This window comes from Rhinichthys klamathensis, unplaced genomic scaffold, assembly GCF_029890125.1.
Source record: "Rhinichthys klamathensis goyatoka isolate OS25496 unplaced genomic scaffold, OSU_Roscu_1.1 h1tg000123l_1, whole genome shotgun sequence".
Classification (NCBI taxonomy): domain Eukaryota; kingdom Metazoa; phylum Chordata; class Actinopteri; order Cypriniformes; family Leuciscidae; genus Rhinichthys; species Rhinichthys klamathensis.
In genome coordinates this window covers 6,966,511-6,988,739 of record NW_026606660.1, presented here as the reverse complement: position 1 = coordinate 6,988,739, position 22,229 = coordinate 6,966,511, and the positions used below count along the sequence as shown (strand labels likewise).

The window sequence follows — 22,229 nt, the reverse complement described above, 5'->3', positions numbered from 1 at the left end:
AGGCAGCTATTAAATGTAAGGAATGTGGCAGTGATGCTCATATCGGAGCGCTTCATCCAGGACCGCCGCCTTCAAATTTATTTGATTATGGCGGGGAGGGAGAGATAGACAACCTCAACCTGCTATTACTTCCAAGTGTACAGAAGTCTGTGGTTACGGCAAATGTTCACGGTCCTGCTCTAAAATTTGCCTGGCTAAGGTTTACCCAGAAGGCCACCCAGAAGGAGCAATCAAGCTTTATGTGATCTTGGATGACCAGAGCAATAGATCGCTTGCTAGAACCAAGTTTTTCGACTTGCTGCATGTCAAAGGAGAGAACTCAACATAAACTCTACGTACCTGTGCAGGTGTGACAGAGACCGCAGGAAGAAGAGCTACAGGTTTCATTATAGAGTCTTTAGATGGAGTGACGAAGGTGAAATTGCCAACATTGATCGAATGCAACAATATGCCGGACGACAGGGCTGAGATACCAACACCTGACGCAGCACGTTGGCACACTCACCTAAAGTCCATCACTCATTGCATACCTCCTTTGGATCCAGAAGCCCAAATTCTTCTTCTTTTGGGTCGTGACATCCTTCAGGTTCATAAAGTACGGGAGCAACGCAATGGACCTAATAACGCACCCTACGCGCAAAAGCTAGACCTTGGATGGGTTGTAGTGGGAGATGTCTGCTTAGGAGCCGTGCACAGGTCTGCAGCACTTAGTGCTTACCGCACCCATGTACTTGATAATGGACGTCCTTCTCTACTTCCTCCATGTCCCAACAAACTCAACGTCAGGGAGAAGTTTGACATCAAGCCTCTGCCTGAGATATCTCTGGCGCACGGCACCTTCATCTTTGATGACTATGCCATAGGGGATACCATCTTCGAGAGGACAAAGGAGGATAATAAAATTGGGTTGTCTATTGAAGACAGGCGCTTTCTGGACATCATGGATAAAGAGATGTTCATGGACGAGAGCAATAGTTGGGTCGCACCACTCCCATTCAGAACACCTCGACAACGACTCCCTAATAATAGAGAACAGGTATTAACACGCCTAACCTCCCTTTTGCGGACGTTGGAAAAGAAGCCTGAAATGAAGTCTCATTTTGTTACCTTCATGCAGAACATCTTTGATCGTGACCATGCCGAAGTAGCCCCTCCTCTCCGAGAAGGCCAGGAATGTTGGTATTTACCTACCTTTGGGGTGTATCACCCACAGAAGCCTGATCAGATCAGAGTTGTCTTCGACTCCAGCGCGCAAAAACAGGGCATCTCCTTGAACGATGTTCTTCTCTCTGGTCCTGACTTAAATAATAGCCTCTTGGGAGTCTTACTGCGTTTTAGAAGGGAGCTGGTAGCTGTAACTGCGGACATCGAACAGATGTTTCACAGCTTCATTGTGAAAGAGGAAGATAGAAACTTCCTTCGTTTCCTTTGGTTCAAGGATAACGACACCAGCAAAGAGATCATCGAATACCGCATGAGGGTGCACGTGTTCGGTAATAGTCCATCTCCTGCTGTAGCCATTTATGGTCTCCGACGAGCAGCGGCTTATGGTGAGGAGGAGTATGGTTCAGACGCGAAACACTTTGTAGAAAGAGAATTCTACGTCGATGATGGACTTTTGGCGACACCCACAGCTGCAGGAACAATTGATCTCTTGACTCGAACAAAGAAAATGCTGGCCATTTCGAATTTAAGACTGCACAAGTTTGCTTCTAATAGCAAGGAAGTAATGAACGCATTCCCGACCGAAGATCATGCGAAAGGACTTAAAGATCTCAACTTGGAAGTTGACCCTACTCCAATCCAACGTAGTCTCGGACTTAGCTGGGATGTAAAGGGGGACACATTCACCTTTCATGTAACCGACATTAAGAGGCCCTTTACGCGCAGAGGGATACTTGCTACTGTCAACAGTCTCTTCGACCCACTTGGGTTTGTTGCTCCTATCATCATTGAAGGAAAATTCCTGCTACGAGAACTCTCAAGTGAGGCTTTTGACTGGGACTCTCCTCTCCCTGAAGATAAGGAAGAAGCATGGAATGCATGGAGGAAATCCCTACAAGATCTCAAACAGCTGGAGATTCCTAGAAAATATGTTTGTTCTACTCTCTCAACAGCTCTGAGAAAGGAACTCCATATTTTCTCAGATGCTTCTGTCAAAGCGATTGCAGCAGTGGCATATCTTCGTGTCATCAATGGCGAAGGAGCATGCCACACCGGGTTCGTCCTAGGGAAGGCGAAATTAGCTCCACAAGCTGCTCATACCATTCCCAGGCTGGAATTAGGAGCTGCGGTTTTAGCTGCAGAGATAGCAGAGACAATCATGAACGAACTGGACTTCACTCTAGATGCTGTGGAGTTTTACACGGATAGTAGAGTCGTCCTGGGGTACATCTATAACCAGACAAGGCGCTTCTACGTATACGTAGCCAACAGAGTGCAGCGTATCCACAGAGTGTCAAGCCCAATGCAATGGCACTATGTGTCTACTAAGCATAACCCTGCAGACCACGCCACCCGCTCTGTTCCAGCAGCTCTGTTGGGCACCACTACCTGGCTTACAGGACCTGCCTTCCTGTCGCAAATGGATCAGAATCTGTCTCCGGAGGAGAAGGAATTTGACCTCCTCGGGCCAGAGTTGGACACAGAAGTTCGTCCTCTTGCTACTACTGTATCCAGTGATTTTCCTCTTGAATGTCAACGATTCGAGCGATTCTCTTCTTGGAGGTCATTAGTCAGAGCCATAGCTTTTCTCAAACATGTCGCCCAGACTTACAAGTCGTCTGACGATAGAGAAAGTGCCTGTAGATCGTGGCATTATTGTGCTAAGCCTCATACAGTGAAAGAGTTGTTACAAGCAGAGGAAGTTGTAATCAAGAGCGTTCAGAGGGAAGCTTACCAAGAAGAGCTTACATGCATCGGGAAACGAAATGACATTCCGAGGCACAGCGCTCTGAAAAAATTGAACCCTTACGTAGATAGTAGAGGTCTTCTCAGGATAGGAGGTCGGCTTAAAAATGCAACTCTGGATTTCGAAGAGAAGTTTCCTTTGGTTGTTCCAGGACGCAGTCATGCTGCGAAGCTACTTGTGGAGCATTACCATGATCGAGTCAAGCATCAGGGTCGTGTGTTTACTGAATCAGCTATCCGCAATGCAGGGTATTGGATTGTTGGTGTTAGGAAGCTTATCAACAGCATTGTACACAAGTGCGTCATATGCAACAAGCTTCGAGGAAAGGTAACTGAGCAGAAGATGGCGGACTTACCCATCGATCGCCTGAGCACTGAACCTCCCTTCACGTATGTTGGTCTGGATGTTTTTGGACCTTGGACAGTCGGCGCAAGGCGCACGCGGGGAGGACAAGCTCAAAGCAAAAGATGGGCTGTTCTTTTCACTTGTATGAGTATTCGTGCCATACACATTGAGCTGATTGACTGCATGGATTCATCCACCTTTATAAACGCCTTGAGAAGGTTTTTTGCTCTACGAGGACCTGCCAAACAAATCCGGTCTGACTGCGGGACCAATTTTGTAGGAGCCTGTAAGGAGCTGGAAATTGTGCTAAATGATCCTCAAGAGCCTAGTGTGAGGAAGTACCTGGGTGGAGAAGGTTGTTCATGGGTCTTCAATCCACCTCACGCATCCCACATGGGAGGAGCCTGGGAGCGAATGATAGGAGTCTCCAGGCGCATACTAGATTCCATGCTCCAACAGATCAGTCCTTCCTGTTTGACACATGAAGTGTTGTCTACTTTGATGGCAGAAGTTACAGGAATTATCAATTCAAGACCCCTTGTTCCTATTTCCACAGACCCAGATTCACCTTTCTTGTTGACACCAGCCACGCTCTTAACTCAAAAGGGTCATACACTCTTCCCACCTCCAGGTGACTTCCAGGAAACCGATCTCCATAGACAGCAATGGAGAAGGGTGCAACATCTCGCCAACACTTTCTGGGGCAGATGGAGGCGTGAATACCTCGCAACGCTTCAAAGCAGAAGCAAATGGCAAGAAGAACGGCGAAATCTAAGAGAGGGCGATCTTGTCCTTCTTAAGGATGCTCAAAGTAAGCCCAATGAATGGCCTATGGCTCTTGTAACCAAGATTTTCACCAGCAGTGACAAAAGAGTCAGAACAGTCGAACTAAGAGTTGCAAGGAATGGGACAATCAAGACATTCCTCAGACCTATATCGGAAACAGTTCTGCTCATGCCAACAGAGGACTGATATTTTGTGAGGTCTTATGTGAACATTCTCAGGTTAAAAAGTGGTATCTGAACAATACCAGACGGGGAGTGTCATGGCACACATTTGTTTTTTATTTCTTAGCACCATCTTGTGGTAGTTTGGCGTTACAACAAAGAAATTGATGACTGTTAGATATTTTCTTAGTGGTTGGTTGAGATTATATGACTCTTGGGTTAGAGGTTAACCAGGAAATAATCGCAGTGTTCCAGTATCTTTCCATGCGGTTGGACAATAAGTCATCTCTCTGTTTCTTTACGTTTTTGTGCCTCAGAAAGGCTTTGCCTGTAAGTTTGCTACCTTTTTTCAGTGTTTACATGCATGTATGTTTATATATATATTTGAAATTCAATAGTTTGAGTTTAAAAACGAACTATTTAGTAGTGATTGCAATTTGTTAACAATAACACTAGGCAGAGCTGATTGTAGCCTTTGGTATATGTGCTCAGAGAATATTCGGAAATTTATTTGTGTTAATTTTGAGAACATTTTGTAACAAGACATTTGTAACCTTTGTATATTTCAGTTTTACAAAAAAGAGAAAGAAGAGGAAAGAATTTCACAGTAAAACTTTCAACTTTACTCCTGCGTCTGCCCCTTTTCTGACTCCTGTTAGCTATCTGTCAGTGTTGCGTAGATGGAACACGCATCTAGGACAGAATAAACATTGCTCAAAAAGTTGCCCTGTGTATCATCACCTTCTAGGCGGGTCCATAACACGCGTACACTCTGCTTATACACACACAGGGCACACAAACATGCCAAATATTAAAAATAAAAGGATTACATTGTAAAAGATTATTATTGTGTACATAAAGATATGGTGGAATCCGTCTTGTCCCGTAGATGGTCTGTCTGCGTGCTTTAACCTCGCGCACGAGCAGATCCGTTTGCACTCTGGAGACGCGTTTAGTCTTTCCACTATCAAATTCCGCCATGTAAATAGCAAATCCGCCATGGCGCGAGCGCAACTGGCTTTTAAAGGGAATGGGAGATGAGACTGATTGGTTCATCACGTAACGTTACGCCCAAAACACACCCATTACTCATTAAGATAATTTTTCACTTCGTCAAAATAGCAAAGCCCTGCGCTTTAGACCATGGGCTTAGATCAGGGATAGGCAAACGTCGATCCTGGAGTGCCGCTGTCCTGCAGAGTTTAGCTCCAACCCTTGATATAAACTCGCCTGCCTTTAGCATTAGTAATCCTGAAGACATTGATTAGCTTGCTCAGGTGTTTGATTAGGGTTGGAGCTAAACTCTGCAGGACAGCGGCACTCCAGGGTCGACGTTGCCTATCCCTGGCTTAGATCGTTAAAATAGGACCCTGGGTGTTGTTAAAGCGCTATACAAATAAATTTGACTTGAATTGTATATGATATTGGAAAATGAGCATAATTAAGGGGAGCCCTGACCTCTGCTCCTCTGTATGAAATGAGACGCAGTGAGCAGCAGATGTTGCTCCAACTCTTGCAGGTCCACCAGGGCCACGTCATAGATGATGTAGAGACCCCGCTGGTCCTGCGTGTGGATGCAGCTCCCATCTGTGCTGTAGTAATCATGGAGGTTTTCCACCTCGGGAAACTCCATAAACTCTGCAAAGTGAACCTTAAACAGAACAGAGATTTACCCTCTCTGCCTTTCACATTGCATTGGTTTTTCCATAAAGCACTGGGTAAATCTGCAAGTAAGGAACCTTATGATCAACCGGACTGTTGTAGATGAAGTGATTTGATCCAAGAGCTCCAGTAGAGCCATCGTGTCTTTTAGCAGCACTCATCCAGCCCGTCTCCTCCATACTTCTCACCAGATCTCCTCCGACCAACTCCAGACCCGCGGCGTCCATCGCCAGAGTCCTCTCCACTGAGCGCAGGTAGTTCAGCATGCTCAAACAAGTGCGCTACACAAACAAGAGGCCAGGACTCAATAAAACACAGTATTTTAGTGAGTAAAACCCTTATAACAGGAGAAATAACACATGCAAAACAGTACTGTGATGGTATTACCCTGGTATTTATATGGCACATTTTCAGAAAAGCATTTAAAATGTGGCTCCAGAAAAAGTTTCTTACCTCTTGAAAAATTGACCAAAACAAAGAATTTAGTAGGGTATGGTCATAATTCTCCTGATTTACGTTAGTTTTAAGCCACAAACCTACTACTTTCAAAAGCTTGTGGTCAGTAATATTTTTTTTTAATAAATTCATATTTTTATTCAGCAAGGATGCATTAAATTGACCAAAAGTGACAATAAATACATTTATAATTTTACAGAAGAATTCAATTTCTAATAAATGCAGTTCTGGAGATATAAACACGTCAAATAAAAAGAAATTTTTTTATTCCATGCCGGAAAAAAGCTTACATAGGTTTCAACATTGATAATGATAAATAATAAGAAATGTTTCTTGAAGAGCAAATCAGCATATTGGAATGATTTCTAAAGGATCATGTGACACTGAAGACTGGAGTAATGATGCTGAAAATTCAGCTTTGATCACAGGAATAAATTACAATTTAAAATAAATTACAATACAAAGCAGTCAATTAAAACTGATTGATGAGATTGAGGACTTCTTTTAAAAACATTAAAAAAATCTTACCAACCTATTGAACAGCTTAATAATAATAATAATTCATAGTTTATATACTAAATAATGTTTTTCCTATCTCAGAAAGTACTCATTTGTATGTTTTGTCTGTAATAATAATAAAATTATATATTACCAAAAAAAAAAAGCAGGAAACCATAGTATCAGTAGAGTGCCAAAACCAAAACAAGTTTTATTATGTATTATGGTTTCCATTACACGAGAGTAGATGCTGATTTGTACTCGGCTTTCGCCAAGATAAGCAACACTAAGACGTAGATTTACAGTAAACTATGCTTCTCCATCCATTTACGCTTCTTTCCATATGGTAGTGTGACTCCCCTTCTGTCCGGCGTTAACGGCTGCAGTGTACTTGGCGCGTCAGCACACACGACGGCTGCAACTACAGTGTGGTCTCCCTAGTGGACCAGCACGACAACCGTCTGGATTGAGCCGAGTAGGGGACATCTCTAGGGTCTTCAAGTGGGCACCTTCCGTCCTCAGTGTTTCGTCGACTAGCCCACGACACCTCAAGAGGGCTCGACAGTGACTCTGGCGTCCCAGAGTCACCCCCCTCCGTCCCCCACTCAACTCAGCCCAGCTTACTGACCTCTACATCCCTCCTGCTGCTGAGACCTATCCACAATCTCACAATCTCTCCGCAACCCAACCATACGCGCCAACCCGTTTGACTAAGGCTGTCGAGCCCCACTGGTGCATTAATATGCAGTTTCAGTAGCAACGGTTCCGAATGGCATACCACCTACCGCAAAAACACAATCTCTGCCCAACCACCCATCATTCACGCAATATACACAGGAACGTAATGACTGTAAATACTATAAAACCTATACAAATAAACCAACAGACTTTTCAAGTTTTTCAATAATTCTACGAAACCGTAGCGTGGCGGACTGTACACAGCCAGCTAGAATCTTTCCGTCTCAACCACAGCCAGTTGCTGCTCCTTTCTGCTGCTTCAGATAAGTTATTTACTGTGCGACGCAACTCTTGGCCACTGAATCCGATGTCTCTGAGGAACCGGGTTGTAGAGTGTGCCACAAAACCTCGACAACCCACTTCCACTGGATAAACCTGGACTCTCCATCCTCGCTGTTCTGCTTCAGTGGCCAGATGAGCATACCGCAGTTTCTTCCTCTCATATGCCTCATCTACCGCATCCTCCCATGGCACTGTTAACTCATACTATGCTTGCCTTCCAATGCTAAAGCCAAACATCGCAGTACTTGGTCATGGCGCCAAGTAAACCAACCTTGGCTAAGAGCCACCTTACATCCTGTCAAAATGTGCCTTAATGTGGCAGGTGATGAACACAAAGGACAAGAGGGATCCTCTCCTACCCAGAGGTTCAGGTTCTGCGGTGATGGGAGAACATCATATGTTGATCTAATAAGGAAACTGATCCTATTCTCTTCCATTGACCAAAGGTCTTGCCAGCCCATCTTGCATTGTTCCACACTCTCCCATCTCATCCACTCTCCCTGCTTGGCCTGGGAAATGGCCTTTATACACCTCATCCTCTCCTCCTGCTTTCGCACCTCGTTGACTACTAGCTTCCTCGTTTGAGCTGGGCCCGCCTTGTGCCATTTAGGAGGAGCTAAACTGACCCCAAAACCCCCTCTTCCATGCTGTACCTGTCCCACGATATCCCCAATTTGAAGGTCAGCCTTTGCCTCTCCTACAGCTTTCTTTGCTGACCACTTTCTACCTGTTTTTAACACAGGGGCTGCCTCCCTTAAACATTTATCGCGTGACTCTACTAAGGTCATTTCCAGTCTGACCTTGGCACACTTAAACTCCTCGGTTAAAGCAGAGACTGGCAGCTGCAATATTCCTTTACTATAAAGTCCCACTCTGCTGAGGCAGCGCGAAACTCCCAACCATTTTCTGATGTATGAACTTATTAACGCTTCCAGCTTATCCACTGTTGTCAAAGAAACCTCGTACACAGTCAGTGGCCACAGCAACCTCGGCCGTAGACCAAACTGAAAGCACCAGAGTTTTAGTTTGCCTGGTAGAGCACAGCTGTTTATGCTCTTCAACCCTTCCACTGTTTGTTGTCTAACTTCTCCCACTCGAACTGTGTCCTTTAGATCCCCATAGTACCATCTCCCAAGACTCTTCACTGGCATCTCAGAAACTGTTGGTATTGCCTCACCATTAATGAAGAATGTTTTATCTACTACCCTTCCTTTAACTTTCGAGATGCTCCTTGATTTAGAGGGCTTAAATTGCATTCGTGCCCATTCAATATTATCTGTTAACTTCCCCAATAACCGATTAGTGCAGGCTACTGTTGTAGTCATGGTTGTCATGTCATCCATGTATGCTCTGATTGGTGGTAGTCGCATCCCAGAAGCCAAGCGCTCTCCTCCTACTACCCATCTTGATGCCCTAATGATTACTTCCATTGCCATGGTAAAAGCCAGCAGAGAAATGGTGCATCCTGCCATTATTCCAACCTCTAAGCATTGCCATGCAGTGCTGAATTTTGGAGTTGAGAAACTAAATTGCAAATCTCCAAAATAGGATTTCACTAAATTTGTTATTGACATTGGTACTCTGAAAAAATCAAATGCTGCCCAAAGAAGCTCATGTGGCACCGAACCATATGCATTAGCCAAATCCAGGAATGTCACATGGAGCTCCTTCCTCTCCTTTTTTGCTGACTGAATTCGTTGCCAGATAACATTGATGTGTTCTAAGCATCCTGAGAACCCTGGAATGCCCGCTTTTTGAACTGAAGTGTCAATGAAGCCATTCTTTAATAGGTAGGTGGATAATCTCTGGGCAATAATGCTGAAGAAAATCTTACCTTCAACTTTTAATAGTGAAATAGGACGAAACTGACTGATGCTTGTAGAATCTTTTTCTTTAGGTATAAAGACTCCACCTGCTCTGCGCCATGCTCTAGGTACAACCTGTTTTTCCCATGCCACTTTTATCAATTTCCACAGAATTCGCAGAACTCCTGAAGCAGTCTTGTACACTCTGTACGGAACTCCATTAGGCCCTGAAGATGATGAAGCCTACCTCTTTCCACTTAGGTGCACAGACCTCCATTTGGTATTCTGGTGGGTTGATAGGTGGTATGTCTGATGGAATTGACATAGGCTCATGCCTTTTTGCATCTGTATGCGTTTCCTCCAAATATCTCTCTAGCTCAACCCTAGATGCTTTTAAAGTGCCATTCTTCTCCCTGGTGAATAACTTCTTTAGGAATTTGAATGGGTCTTTATAGAAATTAGCCCTCGCACGTTCCTTCTTTTTGTAGCGTTTCCGTAGGTGCTCAGCTCTGCGTAATGTTGCCAGCTTATCTTTTATGGCCCTTTGTAAGAGATTGAGTCCCTCCTTCTGACTTTGTTCAGCTCTTTTCCATTGCTTCCTCAGCTGTCTCCTTTCTCTAACTAACCCTTCAATTTTCTGCTGCCGTCTAGACATTCCAGGAGTAGTTTGTACTTTTTCCTTCCTTTTTTCCACACCAAACCTCTCACTTCCATATGTGTAAATGATGTCCCCAAATTTATCCAGCTTCTTTTCAACTGTACCAGTTAATCTTTCCAATGCAAAGCATAGATCTGTGTTTACCGTGTCCCATGCAGTTTTCTCACAAGCTCTTGGCCATCTAACTCCAGGCCTATGCCCGTTGAGGTTCTTTTCTCTCTTATGCTGGTTAGTCTGACCAGGTTCACAAGTATGAATATGTTCATCACCAACTGTGCAAGCCCTCCTCTCCTCTATGACAGGGGTGCTGATATCCTGCGAGCTGTGGTTTGCTTCCTGTCGCTGGATTTCATTCGACTGACTTGACTGACTTCGTAAGAAGTACTGATCAATGCTAGGCCCTTGTCCCTTCTCCCTCAAGCATTTCATTTTCCCTTGATGAACCTTCAAACCCCTGACCGTTGTCGCCTTACTCCAGCCACAGACACAAACTTGGAGTTCAATGACTTTACTTACTGCAGATCTTGAACTAGTCTTACTCTCCATACTCATATCCGTTTCCATTCCTAAGTCGTTAACCATGTTGTCCAACATTGAGTCATCTTCCGCCCCCGCTCTCGCAGACTCTAGGGGTATTTTTCTCTTTAATTTTTCAGAAGCCTTGGGCGGGTGTCTCCAGCATCCTGTAAACACGGAGCTGGATACTGCCGACAAGGGTAGCTAACCCTTACCAGCCCCATTGGGGTCTCTTTCCACCTGTCAGCTGTCTCTCCAGGCTGTCACGAGGTCTTTCCCTTGTTGCCAGCAGCACTATTCACCGCAGTCACTGGACGTATCCAGATCTTCATGATTTCCATTACACGAGAGTAGATGTTAAAACTTCATGCTGATTTGTACTCGGCTTTCGCCAAGATAAGCAACACTAAGACGTAGATTTACAGTAAACTATGCTTCTCCATCCATTTACGCTTCTTTCCATATGGTAGTGTGACTCCCCCTTCTGTCCGGCGTTAACGGCTGCAGTTATGTATTTGCATGATAGACTTTCAACAAATTATTGTATTACCATAGTACATGTCCAAAAAAAAAACCCCCAAAAAACATGGTACACATCTTAAAAAGTGCGGTAATACTTACATTTACATTTTGGTGCTTTTGTAGGAAAGACCAAAATCTCTCAAACCTTTCACATCTTTCATGACAGTTCATGAGTTTTACCTTGAGTTCTCTGATCCTGAGGTGTCTCAGGTAGATTAAAGATTCATAAGCTCCTCTGACTGTTACAGGCTCCTTGGCAACTTCTTCAGTGTCTTCACACTTCTCACGCTGAAAAGCACTGCTACTTTGACTAGAACAGTTAGGAGACAAAGAGTTGTTAAAAGAAACCCTAACATACATTATAGACACATTTTAGCGTTTGGAAAATTACCCTTTATTCTTTTTCTCAGAGCATTTCTGATCTGCATATTTAGATAAATGAGAAACCTGTCCAGTGGCCACCTGGAGAAAAACAAAGGAAAATAATGTGCACACAATAAAAAAATAGACTCATTGCTTTAAAATGAATATGAAAGATATATTTGTATTCTTTTGTATGGAAGCTTGTTTCAATAGAGAATAAAAAAACGGTAATTGCAAGTTTATTTTCTCGCAATTGCAAATTTATATCTCGCAAATCTGCCTTTTTCTCACAATTCTACCTTTTTTTCTCGCAATTTTGACTTAATTTCTTGCAATTCCAACTTTGTATCTCACAATTCAGAGTTAATATCTCACTATTCTGACTTTATTTCTCACAATTCCAAGTTTAAATCCTGCAATTCTACCCTTTTCTAGCAATTCTGACTTTATTTCTCGCAATTCAGTTTATATCTCGCAATTCTGCCTTTTTCCTCACAATTCAGCCTTTTTCCCCGCAAATCCATTTATATGTCAGAATCTGCCTTTTTCTGGCAATTCCGAGTTTACATCTCGAAATTATGCCTTTTTTCTTTCAATTCTGTCTTTTTTCTCACGATTCTGGGTTTTTATCTCGCAATACTGCCTTTTTTCTCGCAATTCTGACTTTATTTCTCACAATTTTCTCACAATTACGAGTTTATTTCTCACAATTCCGAGTTTAGAATTTAATTTAAATTTATATAATTTATATATTTACTCTCTTTTTTTTAAAAAAAATCTGAATTTAGATATAAGATATAAACTTGCAATTGCAAGTTATAAATTCTGAACTGCAAGAGATAAATTTAGAATAGGCTTTATGCACAGCTTCACTACTTCCTGAACTTCAGCCAGCTCCTTTGTTTCCTGTCTGCCATTATTGGACAAACTGATTAATCCAGGTGTGCCTGATTATTGTTACTGAGGCCAGGCACACCTGGATTAATCAGTTTGTCCAATAATGTCAGACAGGAAACAAAGGGCTGGCTGAAGTTCAGGAAGTAGTGAAGCTGTGCATAAAGCCAATTGTAAGATATATACTCGTAATGGGAGAAATATACTCTTTTTTTTTAAGTCGCAATGACCTTTTTTATCTTTTGTTTTGTGGTGAAAACACGCTTCCCAACTTGTGAACAATGTGCACCGAAGAATTGTTCATAACAAGACCAGGAACACGTATTTAAAAAGTAAGATTCATGTTGATGTTATATGAACTGTCTCCCTTGTTTCATAGTGTTTTTGGTTTAGTCCTGTAACCCAGTTTTCCCCAGTCTATCCAATTAGTCATCTCCTTCACCTGTCTCCTGTTAATTATCTCATTTAGTTATTTTTGTTTGCTCTGTAGGTACTTCTCAATATCCCTCCTCGGTCCTCCGTCCTATGACCAGGAAACCGATCGAGCTCAGCCATCTTAACATCTCAATTCTCTAATTGCACCGCGAGGAACGCGGAGTGAGGAGGCATCCTGAGGAGTCATAAGTGAGGATACACGGGTGTATCCTTTGCGGAAGAGTTTTATCGCCTAAACGTGACGCACGTACAGTATAAATTCTCTACGTTGCGTAACAGTTGACTTGGAGAATATAATTTACTATTCACACAGATGTTCACCTGAGGCCTGTTTGTTGTGTTATAAATGCTTTTCCATATAGCAGAAGATTCTTTGAGAGTTTCTGTGCTGATGGATGGAGGCTTTGAGGGTTTTTCTGGCTGATGGACAGATGCAGTGTAATGCTTCAAAGCATCAGTCACTTTATGAAGATCTGACTCCTTTAAAAGAAAGTGCAAAACAAGACCATTATTGTAATGTTGGAGTATAGTAGTGTAACTTTGGTAAATTCATTAGCTAATATTAACTAACAATGAGCCATGCATTTGTTGCAGAATTTACTCATCTTAAGGTTAGTTAATAAAAATACAACAATTCTTAGTTCATTTCAGCTCAGGTCCAATAAAAATAATATTTAAAGATACAACATTTCATTTTAATAATGTATTAGTAAATAATGTCATTAACATTTACAAAAAAATAATAAATGCTTTAGAAGTTTTTAATTGTTAGTGCATGTTTACTAAAGTTAACAAATGGAACCTTATTGTAAAGTGTTGCCAATATAATGTGCTCTGACAAACTTCAGTGCGATTGAACTAATACTGACATTAACCAAAGCAAACCTAACAAAAAGTGGAGTATATATGAAATAATTAATATATGAGTGGCAAATTCAGCCATTCACCTCCAAGAACTTGCTGTGCATCTGGAGAAGTTCATCCATTGATCTGAGCTCCATGAGTTTGGCTATTTGTTTTCGTTGCCAAGGATCTCGCTTTGGTTTCATCTGTTTGTTTCCCACATGAGGCACAATAGAGCTTAGATATCATATTCCATCACATAGTTCATAAATTACCACATATAAAAAAAAAATACTGTTGGCTTGTCTCACCTGTATATGAGGAATCCAGTTGGACTCTTTTCTGAGCGCCATGTTCGGACTCTTTCTCCCAAACTTCCTGTCTGCCGCTTCAGTGCTGTCGTACTGCAAGAAGGTCTTCATCTCCTCCTGATTTTTAAAAACAGTCTGAAACAGGTAACTAACCTACAAAAAATAGAAACAAATCACATTATCGACAGGAACAATTTTCATGATGCACAATAATTCATCATGTTGTAGAATTCATTTTAAGATTTTAAGGTAAGGATTACCAGACTAAAAAGCTCCATTTCATCTCCAGCTGTCTTGATGGTGCTGATATCATATTGGATGTTGTAATGTGACAGGAGGAAGTCCATTTGTGCTTTAAAATCCTCTATATTGGTCGAGTGCAAGGGGACTTCTGACATTGATACAAATACCCCTGATGACTCAAAAACAGAGTACAGTAGCTATCAGTTAAAGATCTCTATCTAAAGTACATGTAAACTTATTTAAGCAGAACCTATAATGCTTTTTCACATTTTAAACTTTCTTTTAGTGTGTAATGTTGCTGTCTGAGCATGAAAAAGATCTAGATAGATAGATAGATAGATAGATAGATAGATAGATAGATAGATAGATAGATAGATAGATAGATAGATAGATAGATAGATAGATAGATAGATAGATAGATAGATAGATAGATAGATAGATAGATAACATTCATTACCAGCAAAATATGCAGGAGATGTCAATTCTACAGCGTTGGACATCTGATCCTCATTCCACTCGGTCGAAGGGAGATAATGAAGAACCTACAATATAATGAAAATGAAAACCAGATTGTTCTTATCAATTATCATTGATTGTTAGTTGACAAACATCATAGACATTGAAATGGACATGTCCTCCCTACACTGACTCTAAACAAAATGTTTTATGTAATTACTGTATGTTCAACAAATTACACTAAGTTAGAGGAAGTTAATTACAAACAAAAAAGAACCAGAACCAGTTATGCTTCTACATTTCAGTTATAACCAACAGCTAGCATAGCACATGCAGTAACTTATTAACTGTAGCTTAGCATGAAAAGAAAACTTAATGAACAAGTATGATATTACTTATTACTGGCATTAGCAGAGTCATTGCTCAGTGTAGTGTAAACCTTCATGAAGCCACACACAACCCAACCATGAGAACTACTCTTCGAAAACATACACAACATAGCAGAAACATAACAGCATGAAACACTAACAGATCTTTCCCTTTCCTAAAAAACACATAAAATAACATTTCATTTCAACATTTACTCTCCTCATCAGATCTATGCAAAGTATGCTAACTAGAAATCAAGACAATTTCATTAAGTTATTAAAAAAATCAAATGACACAGAAATTTGAGTTTAAATGATATAATATTACATTTATGTGGGGGGGTGGTGATGGCGCAGTGGATAAGACACATGCCTTTAGTGTGAGAGACCCGGGTTTGAATCCACTGTGAGACACCAATGTGTCCCTAGGCAAAACACTTAACCCCTAGTTGCTCCAGAGGCGTGCGACCTCTGACATATATAGCAATTGTAAGTCGCTTTGGATAAAAAGCGTCAGCTAAATGTAAATGTAAAAATGTAACTTTATGTAGTGATCAACATTATGTCAACAGAACTCATCAAAATAATGTTTGCAACTTAAATTTGTAATTAAATAAGTAAATAATGTTAAAAAAAACATGCAATTATTTAAGTTATAGGTCAACTGAATGTCTTTTTACAGTGTATTAGGACTCAGAATTCTTACTGCTTTTACATTTGTTCTCCCCCAGGGTCAGGATTCTGCCCTGACAGTCTTGTCTGTTTTGTCTTTGTTTAATGTTTCCTTGTGTGTCTTTGTCTTGTCCTGTGTTGGTTCCTGCGCTGCTTCCTGTGTCCTCCCTGGTCGTTGACTCTCTTTGGCCTGGCAGCCAGCTCTGGTGCTTCAGCAGTTGCATCTCTCTGTGCCAAGCCTCTAGCTCCTCAAGCTGCTGCCTTGTTGCTGTCGTGTCTGGAGCTGTCTCTTCCCAGACCAGCCTGTTCTCCAGTTGTTTGCCCTGGCCTATTGTTCGGACTTCCCACCTCACCTATCTTGTACTGTGTCTTCTGTTAATAAATATCATTCCCCTGCTCATTCTGCGTCTGGGTCCCCCCTCTCTGAATCCTGACACCCAGTCTTGACGATTTGGTTACGTTCATTGAAAATTGGTAAATGAACTGGTTTTAAAAGTATAATATAACCTCACTGAACCAACCAATATCTGAACCTTTTATACCAACAAAACTCATTTTGAGTGGTTAAATCAGGTAGAAATTGCAAGTTACCACTTTTTACAGTGTTCGGTCACACTTTAGTTTGGAGAACACATATTCACTATTAATTATGATTTTTGCCTCAGTAAACTCCTAATTTACTGCTTGTTAAAAGGATAGTTCACCCAACGCTATCTCACGACCAATTCGTACGAATTCGTACGAGTGATTAAAAGGTGGCTAATTCGTACTAATTCATACGACCTCACTCGTACGAATTTGTACGATTTGTCTAAACCCACGTGATGGGTAGGTTTAGGGGCGGGGTCAGGGGTAGGTCATTCGTACGAATTCATACGAATTTGGTAAGTCGTAAAATATGTACGAATTAGCAAAAATCGTACGAATTTGTACGAATTAGCCACCTCGTAAAATTCGTACGAATTGCCGTGAGATCGGGTTGGTTCACCCCAAAAATGTGTCATTTTTGTCAGTTGTTCCAAACCTGTAATAGTTTCTTTCTTCTGTTGAACACAAAATATATTTTAAAGAATGTTGGTAATTAAACAGTTGACCGTAGCCATTGTTTTCATACTGTTTCACCGTAGCGGCTGTTTCTGCTGATGGTGTTTTATTTACTGTTGGTTACTAGGTTACCAATACCACTGTCATTAGCTCGAACAACTTGATGAAAACACATTTGTTTTTGTTTTTTTGTTGTTGTTTTTGCTAACTTTGAAAAGATTTGCTTCCCGTTTGGATGTAAACCCAACCTTTTGTGTTCAGCAGAAGAAAGAAACTCATACAGGTTTGGAACAACATGAGGGTGAGTACATGATGACACAATTTTCATTTTTGGGTGAATTATCCCTTTAATAGTAAGTGGTTAAGTTTAGGTATTGGGTAGGATTAAGGGATGTAGAATAAGGTCATGCAGAATAAGGCATTAATATGTGCTTTATAGCACACATTATTATAATAAACAGCCAATATGCTAGTAATATGCAGGCTAATAAGCAACTAGTAAATAGTGAGAATTGGTCCTCAAACTAAAGTGTTACCCAGTGTTCTGATGTATTCTCACATGCAGAAAGTTGAAGATGCTTTTGATGGAGTGCAGATGACAAATAAGCCACTGGAGGTAAATGATGACATCTTCCTGTGTGAGCACAGCGACGGGGCTCTCCACACCTGCCAGGACCTTCTCTCTGGACACGGCAAGACGACGTGCCCGGTGCACAGAGTCTTCAAATTCATTGCTTAAATGTGTGATCTGTTTCTACACAAAGCATTGGGGACAGGATTAATAGATTCCTTTTGCCACTGAATGCATGAAAATATTCTAAAATGCAGAATTTTAGATTACTTTATATTGAGGATATAGTTTCTCCAAGACAGTGGAATGGCGACCGAATCTCCTCCATCTCAGCATCAGCTGGTATTTGCACCGTGCCAGTTTATACGTTTGATCTGTGTAAAACTGTTAAGAAAGGAGCCAATATTTTCAGAAATGCTTTTAATACAAGATTATAATTGTGTTAAGTCACCTTTATTTATATATGACTTTATACAATACAGATTCGTTCAAAGCAGATTTACAGTGATAAACAGGAGAATAACAGATGCAAACTCAAATTCTGATGCAAAGCAGCTCTAAAAAAAAGACAAGAGTCCAGTGTTGAGTTCAGTCAGTTCAGTGTTGAATCAGTTCATGTCATTAACTGTGTAAAGTCCATCAGTTATGAAAGAAGCACAATAAAACAGCTCGTAACTGACCTGATGCAGCAGTAAGGGTAGACCGTCAGGTGTGTGCTCTTGTGTCAGACAGCTCTCCATCTCTCTCTCAGCCACTTCTGCTTGTGACACAACAGGCTTTGTGGACGAAACCTAAAGTCACAGGTCATTTGCAACAACGACAACAAGGGATGTCAAATAAACAGATGCAGGGGCTTAAAAAACGAATTAAGAACTCAAATAACTGTACAAACTCACTTGCAGAGCTTTAAGGAGCACCTGCTGCCTCTCCATACGAAAGTAAGACGCATCTTTTGGAATATGGACAGAGCTGAAAAAGTTGGCAAGAGTAATAGTTTGGTCTATTGGATACAAAATATGAATGGTGAATCAAGTTCAATGGCATTTTTTTAACTGAGAATGAACATTAATGCTAAGCATTACATAATTGAATTTATAATGTTTGTTAATGACTCATTTAAGTTATAGGAGTGAAAGCAAGGGTTAGTTCACCTTCAACCAAAACATTTTTAAATGTTGTCATCATTTAGGCTACTCGCCCTCAAATTGTTTCAAACCTGTATGAGTTTCTTTCTTCTTCTTTAACTCAAAAGAAGACATTTTGAAGAATGTGGGTAACCAAACAATTGATGGTAGCCATAAAGCTGTTTTCTGCCACGGAATAAAACAATATAAAAGATAATTGCGACCTTTTGTAAGAAAAAGTATGTTTTGTAAGAAAAACTTTTTGCGCAATTGTAAGAAAAAAAGTCAAAGTTTCGAGATGTAAACTCGCAATTGCGAGAAAAACAGCGAGAAAAACAGCAAAAATTGTGAGATAAAAACTCGCACCTTTTTTATATTTATTCTGTGGCGGAAACAAGCTTGCTTACCGTATAACTGTTACCCCAAAAGTAGCCTAGGCTACCATAGAAGTCAAGTTGTTAGCTGCTATCGGCATTCTTCACAACATCTTTATTTGTGTGAGGGTTAGTTAGTAGTTACAAAATTTTCATTTTGGGGTGAACTATACTCTGTATTAGTCTTAACGTTACCTGTATGGTTTTGAGGATATTTTATGTAACATCTCATTGTCCTCGATCTCAGTCCTCAGAGCCTGAATCTGAGCGGATAGTTCTTCTTGCAGCTGCTCCACCTTCACCGAGGAGCCAAGTCTATATGTCTGTGACATCTTCAATTCACAATCCGTTTGTGCTCAGAAACTCATGCTGTCGTTCCGTTCTGTCCTTGCAGCTGTAAAGCTGACTGTAGTGGTTGCATGTAGAGCAGTTTGATTCAATAGATAGAAAAAAAGCTTTTAAAGCTTTTGGAACTTTAAAAAAGTGTGATACGTTCCAAACGTTTGCTTCAGTGTTTGTGTCGGTCGGTGGTTGCGCAGTTGTTATAGAAACAGACGCGCACTTCAAATGAATGGCGGTAAATCAAAGCTTCAAATCTGAACCCAAGCTAGGTTTGTTAAAACACACACACACACACACAAATTTAGTATATGGCTATTATAGGGCTCAAATTAGAATCCTCAAAAGAATGAACGAGTAGGCTATTATTTGATTATTTTTTCCATAAGCATTCCTTTGATACAAAATAATATTATTGTGTTAAAATTAACTTGTGTGTATGTAGTAGGTACTGTAGTGTCACTGTGTCACATCTCTGTGCAGCAAATATCTTTGCTTGTATCAAAAGGTGTTAGTCTGTCTACATACAGCTATAGGCCTACATGTGGCTTTTAACCTGCAGATGGCGATGAAAACGCAGGCAAGTGAGTCATTTGTATTGTGCTGACACAAAGAGGACAGACATGTAAGCTCTACCTGAAGTCATGAACAGCATCTTTTTAAATTAGGCCTACTTGATTTCACATGAAATAGTCCTTATACTGATCTTGTAAATTGCAAGACCCCAAACAGCGTCTGGGTTGACTGAGTTAGTCAAGCCTTAGACAGACAGACATATTTAAAGACAGATTGACAGACAGACATATAGACATTTATAAGATTGTCACTTTAAACCATACAGCGAGAATCATTTTCAATCAGTCGATTCTCAATGTATAATTTAATAAATCAGATTTACCTTCTCTGGATTTAAATAGCACAACATTCCAAGTTGACTTGGATACAGGAGCTCCGATTGGTTCGTGGTAAAAGCAGCCGGTAGCCAATGAGAGATCATCACCAAGGTGCCGTCCCACCAATGAGTGCACAAGGACTCGGGCCACATTTTACAGCTATTGTCACTAGGGGGTTGTTTTCCTCCCTGCAGAGAGCAGTAAAACATTATGAATGATTTTCTTAACACAATCAATCCCACTGATTGTACAGCGAATATGAATGAGCGTGATTGCTACACGTGCATGAATACACACTAATAAAAAAAAAAAGATCAGCAATCAAACAACAACAGGGACTTTATTTAAGAGAACATTTCATACATTTTCAAAAGACACATCTCCTTGGTTACCATAGACAATCTGGATGCCCTTCATAGGGGTGAAAGCTAGAAAAAGAACAAGACTGGCAAAGGTTTGAACCCTCTTGTTAAGTCTGGGTTGAAATGAAACTGTCCAGAAACCAACAATCTTTTTTTGTCATTCACAGAATTTGTCACTTTGGGCGAGTGTTTAGAAGCCAAGCCATGTTACAAAACCCAAAACCTTTTGGGGGAAATTATCGGAAAGCAAAACACTGTTCAGTGTAAATCAAACACCTCAGTTGCATCATGCTTACTGTAAAAGAACAGTGTTGGATACATCATGCTCTGGAGGTTATTTTTTAAAGTGACAAAATTAAGGCGTAACAGGAAGAAAATGGAGTGATAAATCAGAGTGAATGTACATGATATTTCGAGCAAATATGAGTTTACGAAAACCAAAGATAACTTTATGACCTTTGATAAACAAGTTTAAAAAGGGAATAGTTCACTTCAAAATGAAAATTCTGTCATCATGTACTTAGCCTCAAGTTGTTTCAAACCTGTTTTAGTTGAATTTCTTTCTTCTGCTGAACACAATTGATTGACCTCATTGATTTCCATAGTCTTTTTTTTTTTTTCCTACTATGGAAGTCAATGGGGTCCATCAACTGTCTGGTTACCGACATCTTCCTTTGTGTTCAGCAGAAGAAAGAAATTCATACAGGTTTGAAACAACTTGAAGGTGAGTAAATTATGACAGAATTTTCATTTTGAAGTGAACTATTCCTTTAAGCCAAATAACCTAGACTAGAGCATAGATTGGACTTGTTCTTTTTCAAGTGTATTTTAGCTATATCTCTATTCTCCTGGAAAGTAAACAGGGTTTTCATTAACCCTCATAGGGTTAGGACTCCATTTGATGTTTCCTCATAAAAAAAATAAAAAAAAATTCCATTCATCTCAGTGGCATAAGATTTTGTGACTTTTGTTACATTATCTATCTAAACACACACACACACACACACTGAGCTTGATTTGGTTGTTCCAAACAGACCCCACATTGAAAATGAATGGGAAAGGCAAAAAATTCGAGTTTTTTTTTTTTCATTTTTCAATAATCAATCAATCTAGAATAATCTGAAAATTTTCACACAGAAATGAAGGCCTGGTTCTAGAGCACAAATGCAGTGTGGAACAAACATGCTCACTCACACTCACTCTCTCTCTCTCTCTCTCTCTCTCTCTCTCACACACACACACACACACACACACACGTGACTGCAACAGACAGCATTTGTATAGAATTTGGCAAACAAAATCAGCCACAAATGCAGAAAAAAATGCCGATACGAAGGGGGTGAGACCTAACACACACACACACACACACACACACACAACTCCTGTTCATTTCTGCTAATTGCTATTGGTTTTATTTACATAGATTTTTTTATAATTTCTTATTCTAAAATTAGTGATTTGGTTTATTGAAATCAATAATTTGTGAATAGAATCTGACACTTAGTTTTTTTGTGGCATTTTAGTTATATTTTTGCAAATTTGTATGGCATTATTGCAAAAACAGACACTTCAAACAACAAATTCTAACCTTTCACAA

General features: G+C 40.6%; 2 protein-coding genes across 2 annotated transcripts in view; both read right to left on the bottom strand.

The window, feature by feature from the left end:
• Positions 1-14,666, bottom strand: part of LOC130088969 (uncharacterized) — a 58,042-nt gene extending 43,376 nt beyond the window's left edge. Inside the window, exons 1-8 of the mRNA XM_056256006.1 lie at positions 14,447-14,666; positions 14,187-14,339; positions 13,980-14,081; positions 13,354-13,512; positions 11,732-11,802; positions 11,521-11,650; positions 5,943-6,146; positions 5,662-5,854 (exon numbers count right to left, since the gene is read on the bottom strand). Of these exons, the coding sequence (XP_056111981.1) occupies positions 5,662-5,854; positions 5,943-6,146; positions 11,521-11,650; positions 11,732-11,802; positions 13,354-13,512; positions 13,980-14,081; positions 14,187-14,339; positions 14,447-14,584 (1,150 nt within the window). The 5' untranslated portion in view covers positions 14,585-14,666. The remainder of the gene's footprint in view (positions 1-5,661; positions 5,855-5,942; positions 6,147-11,520; positions 11,651-11,731; positions 11,803-13,353; positions 13,513-13,979; positions 14,082-14,186; positions 14,340-14,446) is intronic.
• Positions 14,630-19,429, bottom strand: LOC130088854 (putative uncharacterized protein C6orf183). Its single transcript, XM_056255829.1, has 7 exons — positions 19,234-19,429; positions 18,437-18,509; positions 18,221-18,331; positions 17,811-17,924; positions 17,529-17,723; positions 14,918-14,971; positions 14,630-14,647 (listed from the first exon to the last, which is right to left on the bottom strand). Exons 1-7 carry the CDS (start codon positions 19,368-19,370, stop codon positions 14,630-14,632), a joined length of 702 nt encoding a protein of 233 aa, XP_056111804.1. The 5' UTR covers positions 19,371-19,429.
• Positions 19,430-22,229: the final 2,800 nt, after the last annotated feature.

Bases quoted from the DNA above. Each gene is read 5' to 3' on its own strand.
- LOC130088854 (XM_056255829.1), bottom strand. From the start codon at position 19,370: ATGTCACAGACATATAGACTTGGCTCCTCGGTGAAGGTGGAGCAGCTG. The intron at 17,925-18,220 runs GTCAGTTACGAG...CTTTCTTAACAG, and splicing joins TACCCTTACTGCTGCATCAG to TTTTACACAGATCAAACGTA. The intron at 17,724-17,810 runs GTAATCTAAAAT...TGCTTTGTGTAG, and splicing joins AACTATATCCTCAATATAAA to AAACAGATCACACATTTAAG.